This window comes from Choristoneura fumiferana, chromosome 18 (genome assembly GCF_025370935.1).
Source record: "Choristoneura fumiferana chromosome 18, NRCan_CFum_1, whole genome shotgun sequence".
Classification (NCBI taxonomy): Eukaryota; Metazoa; Arthropoda; class Insecta; order Lepidoptera; family Tortricidae; genus Choristoneura; species Choristoneura fumiferana.
In genome coordinates, this window is record NC_133489.1 from 4,566,540 (window position 1) to 4,589,026 (window position 22,487).

Sequence of the window (22,487 nt, forward strand, 5' to 3'; positions counted from 1 at the left end):
ACATGTATATTTTATCTCTCAAGTGATGTGTACATCAAAACTGAACGTACACTATTTATTGAAACAGGCAGGTTACTTTGCATAGATCAATCAATGAACCAAAATAATTAGTTTGTTTACCCGCGACCGTATGATACGTTTATGCAAGAAATGTGTGTTCATGCAGTTCCTCAACTACTAAAACGGCTCCAACGACTTCGTAGAAATTTGGTATGTAGGGGTAATCGGTAGTAAAGTGTAATCGATCTAGCTTGGTTTTATCTCTGGGAAAATCATCTCTGCTGAGGACCTGGGTTCGATTCCCAGCGCTGGTCTCTTTTTCTGGTTTTTCGGTGCATCCATGTTTCAGTTTTTATTTTCGATTAAGTAATTGACTAAGGAAGGATGTTAAATTGTGTGTTTGTATCACTTTCACGCTAGAACGGCGTAACGGATTTGAATGAAATTTGTTATGTATCTGATAAATAAGTATAGGTAGTTCTTGGAAATAACACAGACTATTAAGGGGCTCCTAAGCGGGCCATATTTTCACTGCAATTTGTGGCCGGCAACTATTGGTGTCCCTCTCTTACTCATATGTTAGACAGGGACACCAATAGTTGCCGGGTGGTTGCCGGCCACATATTGCAGTGAAAATATGGCCCGTCTAGAAGCCCCTTTACTAAACACATAGACTAGTATTTTGTGTCCCGATATTCATACGGGAATCATAACAATCTTAACGGTTAAATCTAGAGACATGAAATTTGGCATGGATTTTCTTCATGGGAAACAAATAAAGATCACGAATAATGCCATACTCAATATGAAATTCTGAAATGTCATTTCATCGGATCTAATGACTATGTTGTGAGCGAAGCCACGGGTAAAGACCAAAGTTTATAAACAAGCCCCATACACTACCGCATATCAAAGTATACAGTATACCACGAACGTATGCACATACAACGAACTGTACCTATTAACAACATGTCGAGATAATTATTTATTGCTTAATATCCGTTTAATCGGAGTGTTCAGTTCATATCACTTAGGTGTGTAAAAGTAGGTAAACCTACGCAATGGAGTACCACTTGTGACCACTATCAAACTTACATTGTGCACATAACATAAAATATACTGTAGCTAAATGTGTCGCTGATAGGCGCATTCAATTACTGTTGTAAATTATTGAATGTAATAACAATAACACTGAAAACTGAAAACAAGCAATTTAGAGTGTAATGCAATAGTCTAACTAAACTTAAATATTGAGTTATTGTCTTAAACATAATAACAATGTTTAATTAAGCAGTGGTATTACATAATAGTTATAGGTAATTCTGGTGCCATGTACAAAGCAACTTGATTCGTGAATGTCTAGACTAGAATATATTAGAATTACAACTAAGCTATGAATTATAATTAGCATTCACTTGCGTAAACCATTAGTCCTGGCAACCGAATTGAAATTTCGGAGTTTTAGGTAGAAAATTTTCACGAGAATTCCTAAAACTTACATCGTGGCCTTCGTTTACGTTTGTACGAAGAGCACCCATGCAAAGTTTAATATCTTTTGACTTGGTTGTTATGTTACGATTTTGATATTTTACGTGGGAATTTTGGGATAAAAGTAGCTTAATTTGTTATTCCAGAAGGCAAGTAAATTAGATCTAAATCCGTTCTGCCGTTTAAGCGTGAAAGAATTAAGAAATAGTACACACTCGGTCATGAGAACAAACTTTCGCATAATAAAAAATATTAGTAGGATTAAATCATTTGCTTGCCAACTTCATCTAGTAATTAAAAAAAAACAGTGTTAAATGGATTTTCATACAATATTACTCCCTTGCCAGGAGGGCAGTAATTTAATTCCATACAATGTTACAGCCAATTACAGCTACATTTTCGAGAAGGTTTAATAAACGACTTTCAAGTCTTTTATCAGGGTAATATTTGTACAATTATACTAAAAATAACTGAAAAATTAACAAAGGATCCTGGAAACTACGGAATTATGTAGTTAAATTGAATAATCATATTTGACATTCAATACTTTACTCAAGGTGGGTGCTTAAGCTTAATGGAACATGCTGTATAACTGGTGTCAGGTGGATGGAAGAGTGGTGACAAAAAATGCAAACAAATTTCACCCACGTTCATTACCAATAATAAACAAAGATTTGTCACTTTGTACGTAAAAAAGAAGACTGTCAAAGCCACATCCAACTTTCTTCTACTTTTTTCTTTCTTTTTGAATACCTTCGGCATACTTACCAAAGGTTAAAGCAATAATTAATTTGATTGTGCTGGGTCTCGGCTGGGTTAAGAAATCAAAATTCCCGTTAAATTGTCGCAATGTTCGAGATAGCTTTAAAACTTTGCCATGGACTACACAATTTCAGAAAGTGAGATAGAAAACAAATATTTGCTTGTAGGTGAATAGCGGTAACCTTCCTTCGATAAACTGTATAATTTTCTTTTCTGATAATATATGCACAAATCACAAAGGTAAACTATTTCAAAATTAATTGCCCACCAAGGCCACCTATCTTTTCTTTAGTCTCTTATACCTAGCTTTTGACAAGAAGGCTAACGTTTTTGGCGACATTAGCGGAGACTGAAACGCGTCTGTCTTGTCTTTAGTTGTTGTTGATTTCGTTGTGTTGCTGTAGAATATCAAATGTACCTTGTAATGTAAAGTGATAATGATAATGAATATCGTTTAAATAAGCTTGCTTAGGTATCAAACGTTTCAACATATCAGATTCAGATCGTAGTCGTTGGAGATGGAGGAATCCTTAGATTTGCAAAACGTATGTCGAGCGTGTTTGGCAAACGGAGAACCTTTGAAGAATTTATTTGCCGTATGTTCGTCCCAAATGTTTAAATATTGTACGTCAGTTGAGGTACGACATAGCTTTATTGAGATATCAATTCATCTACAGTTGTAATATGTAAAAAATAAAAAGAAGAAAAATAATTTGTGCTTTAGATTTCAGAAAGTGATCCCCTTCCGAACTTGATCTGCCAATCATGCTTAGATTTATTAAACCAACTGTACTACTTCAAACGAGTGGTCTGCCGTTCGGATGATCTTCTAAGACAACAGTACAAGGTAAATAATAGGGTAAACCTGGTTACCAGTGATATTTATGATTATGTGACCAGCATTAAGGTCGACATGCGTACTCCGCTTTCGCGCCTCACAAAAGGCGCCAACAACATTTTATTTTGCACTGGAATCTGGAAAGTGGTGCCCCTTGCCATCTGGTGTCTTGAGCAACCGCTCCTCTACATTTGCAAGTCAAAATTCTCATTGTACATAGCCTTAGGTATTAGCGGGCTGTTTTCCGCAACTCAACGTCTAAGTGTGCCTATTTTGTGTGGTACATAGCCTAAGTTCGTAGTATGTTTATTTGCAGTGGGATCATCCTTAGACTTAGTGGTTTATTGTTATAAACCTATGACAAACAGATCCCTTACTCCAATCATAGTATGTAATATTTTCAATGTTTTGATCAAATATATATATCTGTTTTAGCTCAAACAAGATGGGCAGCCGAATGAGAATTATGTTAATGAATTAGAAGAACAGGGACTCCAGGAAGATTCTTCATCTAGTCCAGAATCCAGTGAGCCGACTTTTGAGGAAGTGCCACCTAAGACTAAGTGAGTTCAAAACTGTTGTTTTTGTCAGGCAAAAAGTGTTGCATATTACCAAAATTAGGCATTATTAGATCTGGTAGTTGAATTGAAATTCAAGAATTTTGCTAAATTGTATTGTATTGTATTCTAAAACTCTTATTGTACACAAAAACACATGAAAATAATAGAACACAGGATAATATGACAATAAGATGAACTTATCCCTTAAAGTGTTCTCTTCCAGTTAAACTTTGAACAATTGATGGGATATCAGACACAAGAGTAGACACTACAAGTAAATTTGTAATGAAATTTCAAAAATTACTTCCCATAGAAATATCAGAGTATAAACTTGCATAAAATTTATCCTCACAAACTTTCACATTTAAAAATGTAATTGGTTTGTTAGGGTAAACACCAGAACAGCCTGTATAATTCTAAATACATGCAGTCCACAGCACATCCTGGTATCCAAAACCGACCAATTTCTTCTTCAGATTAAGGGGCTGTGTTAACTGACGGTTAAATGTGATGCCGATCTCTATTTGTTTTGTTCAAATAGACGGAGACGGCATCACATTTAACCGTCGGTATACACTACTCAATAGATGCTGAAACAGCCCCTTAATCTCCAAACAATAGAGTTTATTATCTATTGGGGAAAATTGACAGTTTGTGGTAACTTGATGTGCTGTTACTTGTATTCCATTTTGACCGCAAGCTTACTAGGGGGCGCTAGGGTAATGGTTGCACACGGGCACTACATGGGCTAGAGACGCCTCTGAAAAAGTAGGATGGTGATGTTATATAGGTATAGGTATTAGCGGGCTGTTTTCCGCAACTCGACGTCTAAGTGCGCCTATTTTGCGTGAATGGTGATGTTTAATTTTTCAAATGTAAAGAAAAATGTTTAGTTTAATTTGTTATTCTGTAAAATTTCAGAAGAAAAAGACGGGTGTACAGAAAAAATACAGAAGCAACAAAGAAAAAGGACCGAATGAAATGTATTAAGTGTGACAAGCGGTTTCAAAAGTATGAGACTTTGGAGGCTCACATGAGAAGTCATTTTGGAAAAAAGGTACATTAATACTCACTGGTAACTGAACATTTTAATACTTTGTCACAGTACACAACAATGTCAACAATACTAAGACATTTTTTTTTCTCTTCTTTTTGTTGAGGCTTTGAACACTCCAGATGATCATGTCAGCCTCATGGGTGCTCCCTCATTTTCCCTACGCAAGGGACATATTAAAAAAGTGCTAATGGCTTTGTCAGATGTTGGCTCTGAGAGCCAACAATTGACCTGGCCACTGTGCATGGGGCCCAAACCCCCAAGAACCCTCCTCAAGTCTGAGTTCCGAGCACATTCCAACAACAAATGGGACAAGTCATCTACCTTCTGGCAAATTTCACACAGAGGTGATGGTTTAACTCTCATCATGTGTAAGAATTTGTTTGTTGGGATGTGTCCGGAACGTACCCTGAAAAATAATTTGGCACGGTTTAAAATGTACTGTACCTTTACACTGGGTTTAATTAAAGTACCAAAACCACAATATACAGGGTGTCCCAGAAGTACCACGTCACAGTGACACCAGAGATAGGCCAGCTCAAGAGGAACCTAACCAACCTAACATGACCTCAGTAAAAGTTGCACGGTTTTCGAGTTATTACCGAAATAAAGATTTTTGGGGATACTCCCCTTTGTCTTGACATTTTTAGTACCAGCATCGACTTGGAAAACATTTAATAACAGTTTTTAATGTGTATCGAATCATGAATAGTTACTTCAGAAGTGCAATGTGTTATTTTGTCAGTAACTACTGTAAAATGCTGAATAAAACTTTATTAATCTTGATTTAAGTTGTCTCAAAAATAAGAATTTCAACTTTAACCATCTGCCATGAAAAAAAATTACTAGAAACGAAACAAACAAATAACGCCAATAAATTAGACATGTTATGCAAATTCAGAAATGGTATGACACATGTATCTTACTGAAATACCATTAGGCATTCTTATCACTTTGCTGATGCCGCAAGCCGTCACTGTTAAGTAAAAACATGTTACATTACCTACTAATTTATTGAATCAGGCGTTACTTTGCCGAGGTTCATATTAATGAACTGAAACAATCACCTACTTTGCTCACCCGCGACCTTATGATAGCTACGTTTATACTAGAAATGTGTGTTCATTCAGTTCCTCCTCCTCCACACTGCAAAAATACAGGGTAGTTCGAAGGACTCGCGCTGCTAGCAGACTTGACACCCCACACTTCAGTCTACTCGTGACCACTCGTCTGTAATGTTGCCGAAACGTCGAGGTAAATATTACTCATGTGTGTAAGCGTGGTAAGTCCCGTTGGTAGTATTATGAATATGAATGAAAATGACGAAAGTTTAAAACGTTAGATAATATTATTTAGTTAACGCTGTAATCTGGACATCTTTAAGGTCGAAGTGAACAGACACCTTCTAGACAAACGTGTACCATCTTAGGCCTCATCTTCGCCTTCCATCAAGCGAGATTGAGGCCAAACGTAAGCCTATTTAAAATATTCTAAAACCCATTTTATTTCAATGAAATATTGTGGACTGAAGAATCGGCTTGCAAAAGGGATGGATATTTCAACTTACACAACGTCCATAGCTGGCAGACAGAAAACCAACACAGACACATGAAGAACGAGAAGATCGGTCTCAATACCAATTCAAAATTAATTTGTGGACTGGCATTCTTAATCGACAAATTGTGGGACCGGTCGAGTTGCCTCCTATTCTTAATGGTAGAAACTATTTACAGTTTTTGCAAAACGACCTGCCTGGTTTATTAGAAGATGAGAGAGTCCATGGGAGACAATTTGAACATTTATTGTGAGCTAAATTTATTCCAATAAATGAATGAAAGATAAACCGGTTTTTAACCACCCAGGCAAAAAGAAGGGTGTTATAAGTTTGACCGCTGTCTGTCTGTCTGTCTGTGGTACCGTAGCTCTTAAACGCGTAAACCGATTTGAATGCGTTTTTTTTATTATTTGAAAGCAGGTTTTCTAGCGATGGTTCTAAGACATATCTATCAAAATCGTTTCAGCCGCTTTTGAAATATTGAACTTTGAAGTGACAAAGTTGGGGATTTTCCAACTTTTTTTTGGTTAGGTTTTATCCGGTTCTTTAGGATCCGGTCCTAGCCTTGAAAAGGGAGACAAATATTAATATTTAACCTTCGTGCATTTGGCAAAATAATTGTGTCAGATAATAGATGAGCTATCGCTATACACAGCATTTTTGTACCACTTAGCAGGGACTGCTTTCGGAGTTCCAGTTTTAAGTTGGTTCGATAGGGCTTCGCTAAAGTGATAAGAATGTCTAATGTCCTTGGAGTAAGATACATGTGTCATACCATTTCTGAATCTGCATAACATTTTTAATTTATTTACGTTATTTATTTGTTTCGTTTCTAGTAATTTTTTTTTCATGGCAGATGGTTAAAGTTGAAATTCATGTTTTTGAGACAACTTAAATCAAGATTAATTAAGTTTTTTTCAGCATTTTACGGTAGTTACTGACAAAATAACACACTACACTTCTGAAGTAACTATTCACGATTCGATACACATAAAAAACTGTTATTAAATGTTTTCCAAGTCGATGCTGGTACTAAAAATGTCAAGACAAAGGGGAGTATCCCCAAAAATCTTTATTTCGGTAATAACTCGAAAACCGTGAAACTTTTATTGGGGTCATGTTAGGTTGGTTAGGTTCCTCTTGAGCTGGCCTACCTCTGGTGTCACTGTGACGTGGTACTTCTGGGACACCCTGTATATATAATATATATTTTAAAGAATTATTGCTTTAGTTACTGAGTGACAAAAAAGAATTTGCAATATTTTTTTTAGTTATCAAAAGCTGTGTCGATAAAAATACAACACAACTTTCTTTTTTGAAGTGGGTAAAAAACATATAAATTTCTGTGATAAACACAAATTTAATTTCAACTTGCAGCCTGACATCAAGTGTCCAGAATGTGACAAGACTTTCCTGACATTCCGAAGCTTATCAAGTCACTCCCGTACTCACTCTGGTGTCAGAAAATACCAGTGTCTGACGTGTGGCAAGGATTTCGCCTATCTGAACGTCTTGAAAAACCACGAGCTCATTCATGCGGGGATCAAGAAGCATGCATGTCACATTTGTGATGCTAAGTTTGTACAGGCTCATAATTTGAAGGTTAGTTTTTCAATGGATTAATATTCCTATTTCTAACAATGAAATACTGTTTCAAATGTTCAGTACTAAACTTGTGCATTCAATCACTCAAAATATTTCCAAACTGGAAATTTTTTTCAACATTGACTGAGGTAACTGCAGGGCTGCTACGAAACTCGAAACTCGAAGTTCATATTGTACCGTCCCTCTCGCTCTCGTATTAAATAGTATAAGTGTCAGAGGGAACGCACGACACGAACTTCGAGTTTCGTAGTAGCCCTGCTGGGCAGGTATTAGAATTTTTGGCAATGAATCATAACAAGCTATCTTACCTATCCAGAAACATTGCAAGTATAGTGAAAAGATGCATCATCGTAAGATTTAACATAAAATATACTAAATATACATAAAATAGGCTAAATATTAATTGAAAATGCATATGCAATATGATATAGCTATGGCATATAATCCAGTCGATAGGCCTTTGCATCCAGAGACTTAGTTTCGGTATAAGGAAGAGTATAACTGTTTGAGACTGACATAGTCACACTAAAACCTTGTTAAAATAAAGGATTTAAAAAAAAGTGTAATCCAGTCCCTACTCATACATATCTGTAAGACCGTCTTTATACAGACACATCCATATAGAAGTTGGAAAACCCCTGACTTTGTCACTTCAAAGTTCAATATTTCAAAAACGGCTGAACCGATTTTGATGAAACATGTCTAAGAACCATCGCTAGAAAACCTGCTAAAAAAACCGCATTCAAATCGGTCCACCCGTTTAAGAGCTACGGTGCCACAGACAGACAGACACACAGCGGTCAAACTTATAACATCCCTCTTTTTGCGTGGGGGTTAAAAATTAGCGAATAACAAGATTTTTTATGTTTCGGTATGATTTGATTGAATGAACATTAATGATAATATTGATAATAAAAAAACTCAACTTACAGATGCATATAGAAACGCATAAGAATGAGAGAAACTACGGGTGTTACCAGTGCGGTAAAAAGTTCGCGCAACCTGGCAACCTTAAGATACACCTCATTAGACACACGGGCATAAAAAACTATGGGTGTACGCAGTGCGAGATGAAGTTTTATATCAAGGTAAAACAAAACACAGATGTATAGTTCAACCAGAATCTTAATGTCCTGCGCCGGAATAAACCGGTTTTTATTGTTCTAAATCGGTTTAATCGGTTCGCGAACGAAACCAAAATGAAAAGGTTTTGCTGATAACGGTTTGGAAATTTAACGGTATCCGAGCCTTGCTCACACGCCATGGTCATCTATACATGACCAACGTTCAACTCGAAATTAATCCTTCTGCAATGGAATTAAAAATCAAGTTGATTTGTCGCTGGTTTTTCTGTGGCGTACAGAGCACGTCGTTTGTTCTGTGGTGGTGAAGAGGTTAGGTAGCCCTCCAACGATCTCAATGGCCCTATACTAAACCGATTTAGGCGAAACCAAATAGCCCTATACTAAACCGATTTAGGCGAAACCAAATAGCCCTAAACTAAACCGATTTAGGCGAAATGGATGGATGTAGTTCAAGACCCTAGGAAGGGCACAGGATAGTTTTTGTTCCGGTAATCATCCCCTAAGTAGTTGGAATTTTGTATGGGAATTTCATCATTTTTAAAGTTGGTTATTTTTGTATAAAATTGTCACGGCATATAATGACAAGGTACCTATTCAATTGTAATTAAATATCTTTGACATGGACTATACTATACTTCATTTAATTTAGAATTGGAGGCCACAGCAACATTGTATTGCGTCGGGTCAACTATTTCTTACCTAGCAAATAGTCCAGTACAATAGTCTGGCAGCCGCAAAATAAAATTGTTTTAATGCCACTTTATTTGCGTGTCGTCAATTGTTATTCTAGTACAAATTGTAAAGAGATTACAGTTCACGAGCCGCAATACAATGTTGCTGTGGCCTCCAATTCTAAATTAAATGAAGTATAGGACTGTTAAAAATTTAAGCTGTCTCTTGGTGTTTATTTTCTTTGATCTTTTGACTTATTTTGTATGGTTCCCAGGCTGACCTAGTGAAGCACATGCGATCGCATTCAACGGACAAGCCGTTCTCCTGCCAGATGTGCGATAAAACCTTCAAAAGTAGAAGCTTTATGGCCATACACATGAGGACGCATACAGGTAATATTTAAATTGGTCGTTTAGATCACAGGCGGAATATCGCTAGTTTTAGGTTGCGTTCCCACCAGAGATGTGCGAGGATGTGTTGCGAGGAATACGCTTATCATGAACCGATAGAAACGCTTCATTTACCTATGCTCGCACAGAAACAGCTGAGCGGAGCGAAGCGAGGTGAATGAAGCGGTTCTATTGGTAAATGAATAACCTAACCATAAAAATTTCATTTTTAATACAAGCTTTTTTTGCTGACTGTACTTATTGTTGAGCAACTGCATGTGGGGGCACCCTAATGCCTTGTCAAAAAATCCTTGTGACTGCAACCGGCGGCGTAACGAGCGTTTTTACCCGACTGCCCGAAGGAGGGTTATGTTTTTCGAGCGTATGTATGTATGTATGTGGGTATGTATGCCCATTTCTTTGGTCCTCGCTGCAGCCTAAACGGCTAGACGGATTTTGACATATGAGGTATCATTGGATTCGTCATAACTGTCGGAGTGGCATAGGCTACATAATATTTGAATATGGCGTCTGCGAAAAAAAATATGGCGGAGGAATGAAAAAATATATTTTGTATTGTAACAATATGGGTATCGAATGAAAGCTAATAATTAGCCCATTCTAAATATATATGGGTTATAATACTTTTAATCTACCGTTTTCACATAAATATCAAAAAAGTATAAAATAAAAAATATTAAATTTAAAAAATCAAAAAACCCGACTGCCTTAAAAACTAAAAGGAAGAAAATAAGTCTAGTGGTCTAGAACTCTATCAAGAAGCTCATTTAAGGTTCAACAGTCGGGACCCATTCAAATCGTAACCAGCTCATAAAATCTTCGTAATGGGTCCCCCCGACTGTTGAACCTTAAATGAGCTTCTAGAGTTCTAGACCACTAGACTTATTTTCTTCCTTTTAGTTTTTAAGGCAGTCGGGTTTTTTGATTTTTTAAATTTAATATTTTTTATTTTATACTTTTTTACAAGCTTTTACCTTTTGAAAACTTGGTCTGTTGTTGTTTTTGGGTCAATGCTGCAAGTTCATTTTAACCCACTTGCGTTGGTCGGCTTGACTTGAAACTTGATCTGCTTATGCAGGCTGGATAGCAATACAAGAATAGTAAAAAAAAAAAAAAAACTTTTCTTTGCGCATTGCTTGCCAAACAGCGGTTATCTGACTGAAATGTACAAACGCTTCTCGCTAATCCTGCCGTGAAGTGTTTCGGCGTGGAGAGTAAGACAGCCGGTGAAATTACTGGCCCTTGAGGTATCCCATCTTAGGCCTCTAGGTTGGCAACGCGCGGTAACCAACGCGGTTGGTAGGTTGTTTATGGGCGGCGGTGATCTCTTACCATCAGGAGACCCACTTGCTCGTTAGCCCTCCAGTCGAATAAAAAAAAACGTGACTTTTCAGGTGAACGTCCCTACGCCTGCGACCTCTGCCCGAAGAAATTCATGGCGCGCAAAGACCTTCGCAACCACAGGATGATTCACACGGGAGAAAAACCTCATAAATGCCAGTTGTGTAGTCAAGCCTTTATCCAGAAGTGTGCGCTCAACAGGCATATGAAGGGGCATATGCGGGAAGAGGCCGTGCGGCCGCATGAAGTCGCTGCGCCCCTCGCCGTGTCGTATGCGGAGTGGAGGCACGACACGTGATTGTAATGGCCGTACGGGGGTGCGGACTAGTCCTGGTAACATGCCACATGAGTCCCCACAGTCGTCGCCGTGTCGTATGCGGTGGAGGCACGACACGTGATTCTAATGGCCGTACGGGGGTGCGGACTAGTCCTGGTAACATGCCACATGAGTCCCCACAGTCGTCGCCGTGTCGTATGCGGAGTGGAGGCACGACACGTGATTCTAATGGCCGTACGGGGGTGCGGACTAGTCCTGGTAACATGCCACATGAGTCCCCAGTCGTCACCGTGTCGTATGCGGAGTGGAGGCACGACACGTGATTGTAATGGCCGTACGGAGGTTGGGACTAGTATTGGTAACATGCCACAAGAGTCCACACAGTCGTCGCCGTATCGTATGTGGAGTGGAGGCACGACACGTGATTGTAATGGCCGTACGGGGGTGCGGACTAGTCCTGGTAACATGCCACAAGAGTCCACACAGTCGTCGCCGTATCGTATGTGGAGTGGAGGCACGACACGTGATTGTAATGGCCATACGGGGGTGCGGACTAGTCCGGGTAACATGCCACATGAGTCCCCAGTCGTCACCGTGTCGTATGCGGAGTGGAGGCACGACACGTGATTGTAATGGCCGTACGGAGGTTGGGACTAGTATTGGTAACATGCCACAAGAGTCCACACAGTCGTCGCCGTATCGTATGTGGAGTGGAGGCACGACACGTGATTGTAATGGCCGTACGGGGGTGCGGACTAGTCCGGGTAACATGCCGCATGAGCCCCCAGTGGTCGTAGTTTTGTATGCGGGATGGAGTTAAGAAATTTGATAATGGCCGCATATTAAATGAGCGACATTAATTAAATATTACGGTACAAAATTAAATATGTATAAAACGTTTCTAAATAGTAGTTTATGTAACTGTTCCGTAATAAGGGTCCTTAAAACACGAGTGTGGTTTTATGAAACGAGGCGAAGCGAAGGCCTAATTTCGTACAGTTGCATACATTACTTTATCTATATCCATATTAAATCCTCATGTGTTCAAGAACCATTGAGAATGACCAGCATTGCAATCAGAACTAACTATATCTGTCCCACGAGCTCCTGCGCCCGAAGATAAAGCTGCGCCACCGCTCCGGTGCGGTAATGTTCGTTACGATATCGATTTCGGTATCGTAATGTACATTACGATTTACGATACTGCCGTGTATCTATGGTTTTTGAACGCATAATGTAGGACTATATGAGTGTAGATAAAATTACTTTTAGAACTATTGCAGCACAGGGCGTTACCTGTAAGAGTCTACTAGACCAATGTAAATATATCACTGTAATTCGGATAAATATATAATTTAAAAATAAAAATCTAAGTTTCGTTAAAATATCTTTTATTTTGTTGAGGTCCTTTTGACAACTTTGACTGAGTCACGAAATAAGCCAATCGCAAACAAGACTAACTCAACTCATCGGTCAAGCCGTTTCGGAGGAGTTTGGTTACAAACACTGTGACACGAGAATTTTATATATTAGATAAATAAATAACATTTCACTTCTATTTTTAATGGAACATTCGTACTTATTCTAATTGTTAAAAAAGGGCATATATATAATAAAAAAAATCTTTATTTCTTAACAATTTGCAGTTTTTTTTTATACTTATAAGAGTACTTACATATATAGTTTCTACTCGGTTATTGATACAGTACCTACACCGATATAAACCATGCGTTTTTGGCGGACAAACCAATCTTAATTTGATTGCTTAATAACGATATCTCTTGTCCGGGTGATCGGTTAGTTAGTTCCGATGGAGTGCCGAAAAGTTTCTCGATGAGGGCTACGGCATAGATGTCGCTAGTGTCGCTGCTTAAGTGGCTAAATAAGAAACAACACAAGCTGAGATATGAGGTGCATAGGAGAAATTCGTGTCTGTATCGTTGTCCAGCGGTGGTGTATCGGTATAGCACACGGCACGGAATGCCGAGGACCTGGGTTCGATTCCCAGCGCTGGTCTTATTTTTCGGTTTTTCTGTGCATCTATATTTCAGTTTGTGTTTTCGTTATGAACATAAGTTTTATTCATACAAATCGAACGTTAGGCCTCTATAAAAAATAATCGACAAGTGGCACAGTAAGTTAAAGCTTTTTTTGTTTGCATAGATGAAATCCAATTTTATAAATGTAGTAAAGGGAATTTATTTATAAAGAAACAAATTATATATACAATAATTAATAGAAATAAATAAAAAAGAACTAAAACTAACTTACTCTAATCCTAAAAATCTATATTTACAAATATCACCCAAGTCGTTGCTATTGGGCAGGTTATTCCTCGTTAATAATACTGAAATGTTTTCAGGCTTCCATAGCCAAAATGACAAAAAAGAGACTATCAGTGCTAGAAAGCTGTAATTTGCACGGATATATGTAACAACTACGCTGAGAAAACAGTAAAAAAATGAAAAAAAAATCAGTGTATTTCCCATTGACGTAAAGTGGGGGTGATTTTTTCTCATCTAACCTGTTTGCAAAATATTTAATTTTAAAGTTTGAATTTAAGTATTACAATCGTGCGTCCCCCTCCTTAAAAGCTAAACTCTTGGTTTGAAAAAATCATGATACCTAAACTCGGAAGATTCCGTAAAAAATCCTTAGAAAAATATTACTTGTTTTTTTTCGAAACGGCTACGGAACCCTATCTTGGGCGTGTCCGACACGCTCTTTGTCGATTTTTTTATTTGTAACAGACACTTTTGCGTACCTAGTTGGCGCTACTATTTTATTATTGATGTTTTCAGCACCATACTAACCCACTGCTATAGCCTGAGTCTTAGGTACAGCTGTACATTTTTCCTCATTAAGTACAAAGTCTATCATGCACTTTCATATGCCGCTTCATAGTCCCTCTCTGGGTAAAGCTCTGTTCACACACCAAGCATTTATGCGGCTTTTCCCCCGTATGTATCCTTTGATGGTCAACCAGCATCCTCCTGTTTGAGAAACTTTTCGGACAATAATTACAAAGAAATGGTCTTTCACCGGTGTGTAACCTCTTATGAACAACCAGAGCCGATTGGGACGAGTAAGTTTTCAAACATATATCGCATTTGTGGAGTCGTTGCTTCCCTTCATGTATTAGTATGTGTTTGGCCAGGTTGCTTTTGTCGGTGAACGGGTAGTTGCAGTGGTGGCAGATATACCGTTTGTCGGAGTGGCGGCGCGAAACGTGAGAGGCGCACGTTTTCTTGCTGAGGTACTTTTTGCCGCAATGTTGGCACGTGTAGCGGCGCTCGCGGTTTTCTATGTGCGTCTCTAAATGCGCCTGAAAAAAAGCTGTGTATTAATTTATTTTTGTTTGTGGAGCTCAATGGTTTATCTTCACGGCGCGTTATAGGAGATCATATTTTCTAAAGCGCGCGCGTTTGAAATTTTTCTACCCACATTCTGTACCGTTTGACTGACCAAAAGAAAGAAACGTGAGTTCAAACGCAATGATGTAAAATTAACTATTTTATATTTTTTGTTGTCACCAGAGTTGGGAATTATTCGAATAATATTTCATCTAATTAATTACAATCATTAGTTAAGAAAACAAGAAAGAGTTGATCAACCCTATAACACTGTAGGCGTAACTGTCTCACCTTTAACGTTAAATCGTTTTTAAATCCCTTCCCGCAGACATCACATATCTTTATCTTCCTATCACCATGTGTGTCGTAGTGCATCTTCAAAGTTCTTGGACTCTTAAACACCTTGGAACATAACTTGCAAGTTAACTGGTCTATGCTGAGGTTTGAGTGTTCGCAGTCATTGTGTCGCTTCAGGCCACCCCAGGTTGTGAAGGTTTTGTTACATGGCACGCAGTATATTGATGTCTGAAAATAAAATACAGAATGGCTATGTTACGAAAAATCACATATGTTGTTTGAAGGAAAAGGTAAGCAATAATAAGTTTCTGTTATATAAATTCAACTTTAAAACAATTTTTTTTTGCTCACTGTACTTTTTGTTGACAGTACTTGCATTGTCACAACTTACTTACATTATGTATATCAAATTTCAAGGTAATCCGACCAATGGAAGTGGGTCAAAATGAACTTGCAGGATTTCACACAACAACAGGGCAAGTTAAATAAAAGTTTGTAAAGTGCAGGTAGCCAATATGCAAAGTTTATGAAAGTTATTCTTATTGTGGTACACTTTTTGAGTAAAAACTGTTACTATTGACACTATACTTTTCATGTTTTGATTAACTAACTAACTACTAACTAACTAATTTGGCTCAGGGACACAAAGAGGGTCTTGGCCTCCGAAACGAGAGCATGCCATCTGTCCCGATCGTGCGCAGCCTCTAAAACTGTCGTAAGACCTGTCCTTATGTATGGATGTATCAACTCCTTGTAGCGGAAAGGATGTTTTGATTAATACTAACTGATTTTCCTTCATGTTCCATCATGTGCGCTTCAAACCGCTCCTTAAACCCAAATTTTTTATTACATAGTCCACATTTGAAGTTGAATCGTTTTTTTAACTGTCGTGGTTTAAGAATAGTTTTTGTAAAGTTTATCTTAATTTTTATAGGTTTTTTCAATCTGAAACAAAGGAAGCAGAATGAAAGAAAAGCAATATTTTTCTGAAGTTACAGGTTTTTAACAGGATGGTATGTCCATCACTGCAATGAAAGCAACAGCTTTCTTAATATTTTGTTTTATGAAATAGCTTTCAACAGATTAGCATATTAGTTACACTATCTGTGCGGGCGACGGGCGGCAGTCGCCTCTGCCTCTTGGTCGTTGGACAAAAAGGAACCTGTGCCACACGACGCGACGACCGCGCAAGTCTACTATTTTTAGACTTTTGAATAGTGTTTTTCAATTAAAAATAAAGTGAACAGTAAAATTATTAATGATAGAACACTGACTATTTTAGTTAAAAACTCACTTTTAGTGAGCAAACAGATGTACAGTGGACAAAGTTCTTTGTCTGAGCGCGAAATGCCGACAATCGGCTAGACACTGGAAATGTATCGGGTTGTCACAAAAGTAATATGAAAGTGCCTCAGACTAATAAGGTATGTATGTATAAATTAATGTGGGTATATTATGTACCTGCATTCATTACTGCCTAGTAAATCTAGTCTAGTCAGTTATAATAAAATATTAGTTGCAAAACCCCCGACTTTGTCACTTCAAAGTTAAATATCTCAAAAACGGCTGAACCGATTTTGATAAAACATGTCTAAGAACCATCGCTAGAAAACCTGCTTTCAATTAAAAAAACCGCATTCAAATCGGTCCACCCGTTTAAGAGCTACGGTGCCACACAGACAGAGACACACACAGACAAACAGACACACATAGCGGTCAAACTTATACCTAACACCTCTTTTTGCGTTGGGGGTTAAAAACGCAAGTTAAATCTCCAGTTTATTTATTTTTTAAAGATGCTGAACCGACAAATATTTGCAGCATTTATTGTTTGATGATTTTAATATTCAGTTATTGAATTTAATAATATAGCTGATTCGCATTCTAACATACAAACGAATATACATTCTGACATACAGCCGTATACTTCACATGTACCTACAACGCATTTCTGACTAACTGGCCACTGCTGTCGAAACAATTATTAATTTTTAATTCACGACAAATTACAACACCCTTTGCAGGCAGTACCATCGCGCACTGAACGTCGGAATGGACGGGGCGCCCGCGGGGCCACGCCGCTCTCCCCCGCACCGCACCTCATCATTGCTCTGTCTAGATGGCCGAGTTTTGTGACTAAGTTCTTTAGACTGGAATGAGGATCCATGGGGAATTGGGGAGTTCAAGGGAGATGGAATATGCAAGCTAATTCAGATAAGGGATGGCAATGGCAGTGCAACAGGATCACTGTATGGCAATTTACCTTCTAACTGTGCAATTTGAATCATCATAAGCTCCAATATCATCATCCAAATCTGCTCCCAAACTATCTGAAAACATAAACTATGTTTAGCTTCCTTGAATCAAATTATGTGCATTTCCAGCTGCTGTAATGCTGTACTGCTGGATTCCTGGATTTGTCCATAGGCTATATTGGCAGTGGTCTAGGGGCAGCTGATTTCAGACGACAAGAAAATTATTATTTCAGAATTTGTGTTCAGTATTTATTCAACTGTAACTATGTAACATACAATAATTGTAGGTACTAAAATGTTGTTATGATTTTTTTTTATAATTATCGTACCGGAACGGACACATCCATACAATATTTTGGGAACACAGCCCGAGACCCTGTTTTTACAGCTCGGAATCATGGACTTAGTCTACCTTACAAATTTTGTTGAAACTGGAGAGATAAGCTCAGGGTACAACTTTAACGCGTTCACTGCCACCTGACTTCCACAGGTGCCACCAACGCACATGTGCGTTCAAAAAATGTATGAATATTACGACAGCGGCACTGGGCGAAGTTCCGAAAACGCATAAATGTGTGTCGGTGGCAGTGAATGTGTTAAATAGAAATGCCCAGATTCCTCAAAGGAATAAGTCCGCCTTTGTACAAGTATCTCAGTTTTTCAATTGTATTTTTTGTTTTCTTTTGTACAATAAAGTGTTTACATACATACATACTGCCATTTAAGAACCAATATTTTTTTTCTTCATTAGACTGCACACCAATGTGTGTTGAATTTAAAAACTTTAGCACAAAAAAATACTTTACCAGCATCATTGAATTCCTCTGCCTTTACCCTAACAATGTCTTGTTTTTCCTCAGATGTACTTCTTTCTAATTTAGTTTGCAATTCCACATAATTCTCATGCACAGGTTCTGATTTAATACTCTTAGACAAATCATGTACTAATCCCTGTAAAATGTTTTCAGACTGGATACAGGTTTTCTTGAAATCTGAAAACTTTGTCAAGAGAGTGAAGCAGCTGTCGCAAAGTGATTTAGGTAGTTCGTCTTGTTTTACCTAAAAACAAAAAGTGTTAACCAACACATAAATAATGTCTTTATTATAAGTCGAAATTATCCTGAGTTAAATATGATTTTAGGAGATATGAGCGTAAAAGGAAGAAGAGTTCATCTCAGCATTTAATTAAAATACAAACCTCGATAGACGTGCAAAACCAGTACATTTCTAGATTTAGTTTGTCCAGAAAGTATGAGAAAGTTTCAGAAGTAATTAGACATGCACGGCAGCTACTAGATATGTTTTCCATATTTATTTGAATATATTTATGAATTTAATTGAACACTGATAAAGATAAATAAACCAATTGGAAATTGGAATTTAGCTTCCTCTACTATCATCTCATCGCATCGTCATAGTCAATTCATTTGTCAAATGTCAAGTCAATTGTCATAAGCGTTTGACGTTTGCCAAATGCCAGGCAAATGCGAACGAATGAAATGAATGAAAACTAGTGTTGTATTTCATCAAATGACAAATACCGAATTAAAGTTGGCAATTTTTTTGACAAGCCTCAATTATCCGGATTCTGGAATTCGATTGAATCGACCGACTGTTCTATCTGCGCAAGTTTTTAGTATGACCGCGGCTTACCAACATAAAATAAATTTGCAAGAGAATAGTTTTAACACGTCCCTATTAATTTTTCTTACGTTTCTTTCCGATGCGGCTGTGATTAAAATAGTGTAATATTTTTCTATATTCGGTTTATTTCTCAATTATGATAAATTGATAACGTTAACGTGGTTAAGGGGATCCCATGCCCCAATGACCTTCGATCTGAATTCCTTAGCTTTCTAATGTTTTTTGTAGCTTATTATATTAACAACAAGGGCTTTAAGCAATATAGTATCCCATATTTACTTCAAAGTTCATTGTCTTCGAGATATTTGGCATCAAAGTTGAACAATTTTAGGCCAAAAAACTGGTTTTCTGGCTATAACTTTTGTGTTAATTAGTTTCAAATGAAAACCCTCGACCAGTTTTTAGAGACGTCAAAGACGAACCCAAATATGTAGATTTCATATATGTTAGATCTTTCACGTCAATAGAGATACGAAATAAGTGTTTTTTCAGACAATGTTTAAAACAAACATACAAAATTAAGTAAGTATTAATTTTTTTCAAATCCGGTAGACAAAAATGGAGATAAAAGATTGGAGAACCGATAGCCTTTTGACTTAGAATTCTATCTGTAGTGCAGAAGTAGGATACGATTCAAAACTTGTCCAAAAACGATGAAAACCTCGGGTTAAGGGGTTACTTAACTTGAAAATCATTTTTCATCACCACTGATAAAAAAAAACTCACCGAATGGGTGATGGTTGCACCGGGGGTGCCAATTGTACGCAGAATAAATATTGAGGTTGTATAATTACAAAAAAAAACACACAAAAGATAAATTTAAAATATTTACTGGAAGTCACTGCATTTGATCAGCAGGAAATCTAAAAAAATAAATATCTTAAATAATTAATTCAACTGTTTTTCTTTTCCAAGGGATCCCCAACGTCGTTTACTACTTTCAAACGTTGTTTAAATATAACCGACCACATAATTTCTTGTGTTTCCAAAGCAATATCTATCGGTAATGCCCGCAATTGTTGAGCCATATTCCTTGCGAATATATCAAACTCGTCCGTTACATTGCTTGCATTTACAAATGCTTGTGGAGTTTCTTCATTAGAACTTAGAAATATCTGTGTACCCATAGGTATAGATTGAGTTAATTCGTTTCTATCCACATCATTCAAATCACTGTCTCTCTCTAATTCTTCTTTAATCACGATCGTTTCTAGTTCACTGTTTGGCTCAGCTTTGACATCGCTTTCAGAGTTAAAACATGAAACATTAGAGTTCTGAAAATATAGATATTTAAACGTAAAACAATATTTACCAGGTAAAAGGTACCTAACTCACATTGACTCTTCAAGAATGAAATGTAGTAAAAGCCAAAACACGTCTTGGCGTTTGCTGAATTTCATCCTCGAAGGATTGATAATTTAATTAGCCATTATACATAAACTAAGTAAAAAGAAAAAAAAAACAACTGTGTTAGACATTCTTTAGGCTTTAGTACGTCAATCTTACCATCTCACTTATAAAAAAAAACTTTTTAACACATGCACACAACAAAATGTGGACAGTAAAATACGAACGAGATAACTCATACACAAGTAGAATATTTGTTACAAGTAACAAATTAAACACCTACCTGTGAACCATGTGGCTTGCTCTTTCCTTTTCTAAAAACCTGAAGCATCCTGAACGCAATTTCACTGAAATCATCAGCGTTACATATAATTGGGCCGCTTCCGTTTCGATTCTGTTTCCATTTGAAATTTCTATGCTTTAAATTGGCTCTGTGATTACGCAAATACTGCCGAAAAAAACAAATATTAAATTATATACTTTCATTAACTTTAAAAAATTAGATACATTTTAATAAATTAATAGAAATAACATATTTTTTAATTCAGTTGGTTTGTAGCTGACTACAGGTACCACATTCACAAAAATGGTTAGAAAACTTTTAGAGATGATTGGCAAATTGTTTTGAACTTATTTTTTTTAAGACACTGTTATTGCACATATTTAGGTAAGTACATTAAATAAAGTAGTGGCGCTCCCAATCTAGGTGTAATATTATATCAATTTATTGTAAGGGTAAAATTCAAACCATTTATTCAGTAAATAGGCCGCAAAGGGCACTTTTACACGTCATTTTTTAAACTACCAGCGCTATATAAGCGTATATAACCTTTCCTCGCTCACCTTAGCCCATTGGCTGGGGTCTTTCTGAACTCCAAGTGAATTAAGATGAGGCGTGATCTTCTGCCATTTTACAAACACGGCTTTAAAATTTTTCGGAGTTTTTTTGTACCCAAGTACAAGTTCCGGATTTTCTTCAAAAAATGTACAGAGCACGTCGATTTGTGCATTTGTTACTTTTGTTTTTTTGTCTAAAAAAGGGTTAATAATATTACTATTTTTACTAAGGTATAAAATAATAAAAATAAAATAATACGAATTACAATTACGTACATCCACCCCTTTCAAAAAAGTTCAGCAATTTTAAAAATTATATTTATGGGCAAACCGAAAATGTCTTGTATTTAGTATACAATACACTCAATAGATCAAATCTTGCAAAATACTAAATCAAATTGAAAGATAAAAAATATTCAACCCGTGGTCTCATCATCATCATCCCAGCCTATGTACGTCCCACTGCTGGGCACAGGCCTCCTCTCAGAACAAGAGGGCTTGGGCCATAGTTCCCACGCGGGCCCAGTGCGGATTGGGAACAATACGGCGCTACAATATAGTTATAACTGTCGTCAATTTAAATTCGAAATAAAGTTGCTAAGGCAAAATATATTTGGGTATATACTTATAGATTTTTTTCGGAATCAAACAAATATCAAATCACGAAACCATGGCAAACAAGCAACTTCACAATAGGTACAACACTTACCATTTTTTCTTTGCATTCTAGTATTTTGAGATCTTTAGTAAATATTATTCTCTTTTTCACTTTCTCGCTAAAATAAGTATTTTGGTGAGATAAATACAACAAACCCGCTTTTGCTAGCTGTTCCTCTTAATTTGTTTTTTTTTTTTAATGCTTGTTCTAGTCATGTGCGTAAGCAAACACGGTTACCGGTTTTTAGTGCACTTTCATAATCGATATAAAGAGTCGATGAAAGTAATCATCAATCGAAAGTAATCATCAATCGATGTGTAATTAAATGCGTGAATTAAATAATAATGTATAAATTACTTAATTTATTACATAAGAACGCGTATTTCACAATGAACAATGACTATCTCTATGAAAGTAGTAGTCGCACTGTCAGCGTGGTAAAATAGGGC

At 37.1% G+C, this 22,487-nt stretch overlaps 3 protein-coding genes across 4 annotated transcripts; 1 reads left to right on the forward strand and 2 right to left on the reverse strand.

Moving 5' to 3' along the window:
- The first annotated feature begins 2,252 nt into the window (after window positions 1-2,252).
- On the forward strand, window positions 2,253-12,977 carry LOC141437554 (uncharacterized). The gene is made up of 8 exons (XM_074100984.1): window positions 2,253-2,888; window positions 2,975-3,097; window positions 3,524-3,651; window positions 4,570-4,705; window positions 7,635-7,859; window positions 8,795-8,950; window positions 9,894-10,011; window positions 11,424-12,977. Exons 1-8 carry the CDS (start codon window positions 2,769-2,771, stop codon window positions 11,666-11,668), a joined length of 1,251 nt encoding a protein of 416 aa, XP_073957085.1. The 5' UTR covers window positions 2,253-2,768; the 3' UTR covers window positions 11,669-12,977.
- A 1,339-nt stretch (window positions 12,978-14,316) lies between these two features.
- LOC141437552 (uncharacterized) lies at window positions 14,317-19,929 on the reverse strand. Of its 2 annotated transcripts, none has more exons than XM_074100983.1 (6): window positions 18,751-19,929; window positions 18,359-18,551; window positions 17,561-17,627; window positions 16,083-16,242; window positions 15,292-15,525; window positions 14,317-14,972 (listed from the first exon to the last, which is right to left on the reverse strand). In XM_074100983.1, the coding sequence occupies exons 1-6, from the start codon at window positions 18,859-18,861 to the stop codon at window positions 14,508-14,510; spliced, it is 1,230 nt and encodes a 409-aa protein (XP_073957084.1). In that variant the 5' UTR covers window positions 18,862-19,929; the 3' UTR covers window positions 14,317-14,507. The 2 variants fall into 2 exon arrangements, with proteins under 2 accessions (XP_073957084.1, XP_073957083.1); XM_074100982.1 differs by having other exon boundaries at window positions 18,359-18,611.
- An 81-nt stretch (window positions 19,930-20,010) lies between these two features.
- On the reverse strand, window positions 20,011-22,233 carry LOC141437555 (uncharacterized). Its single transcript, XM_074100985.1, has 4 exons — window positions 22,090-22,233; window positions 21,387-21,574; window positions 20,827-20,991; window positions 20,011-20,470 (listed from the first exon to the last, which is right to left on the reverse strand). The coding sequence occupies exons 1-4, from the start codon at window positions 22,103-22,105 to the stop codon at window positions 20,090-20,092; spliced, it is 750 nt and encodes a 249-aa protein (XP_073957086.1). The 5' UTR covers window positions 22,106-22,233; the 3' UTR covers window positions 20,011-20,089.
- Window positions 22,234-22,487: the final 254 nt, after the last annotated feature.

Excerpts from the sequence above, each read along its gene's own strand:
- LOC141437554 (XM_074100984.1), top strand. The coding sequence starts at position 2,769 with ATGGAGGAATCCTTAGATTTGCAAAACGTATGTCGAGCGTGTTTGGCA. Across the intron at positions 2,889-2,974 it reads AATATTGTACGTCAGTTGAG|ATTTCAGAAAGTGATCCCCT; the intron begins GTACGACATAGC and ends TTTGTGCTTTAG. Across the intron at positions 7,860-8,794 it reads TACAGGCTCATAATTTGAAG|ATGCATATAGAAACGCATAA; the intron begins GTTAGTTTTTCA and ends CTCAACTTACAG.
- LOC141437552 (XM_074100982.1), bottom strand. The coding sequence starts at position 18,861 with ATGGAAAACATATCTAGTAGCTGCCGTGCATGTCTAATTACTTCTGAA. Across the intron at positions 15,526-16,082 it reads TGGAACATGAAGGAAAATCA|ACATCAATATACTGCGTGCC; the intron begins GTTAGTATTAAT and ends TTTTATTTTCAG. Across the intron at positions 14,973-15,291 it reads AAAACGATTTAACGTTAAAG|GCGCATTTAGAGACGCACAT; the intron begins GTGAGACAGTTA and ends GCTTTTTTTCAG.
- LOC141437555 (XM_074100985.1), bottom strand. Across the intron at positions 20,992-21,386 it reads ACCCCAGCCAATGGGCTAAG|TATTTGCGTAATCACAGAGC; the intron begins GTGAGCGAGGAA and ends TTTTTTCGGCAG. Across the intron at positions 20,471-20,826 it reads GCAAGCCACATGGTTCACAG|AACTCTAATGTTTCATGTTT; the intron begins GTAGGTGTTTAA and ends CTATATTTTCAG.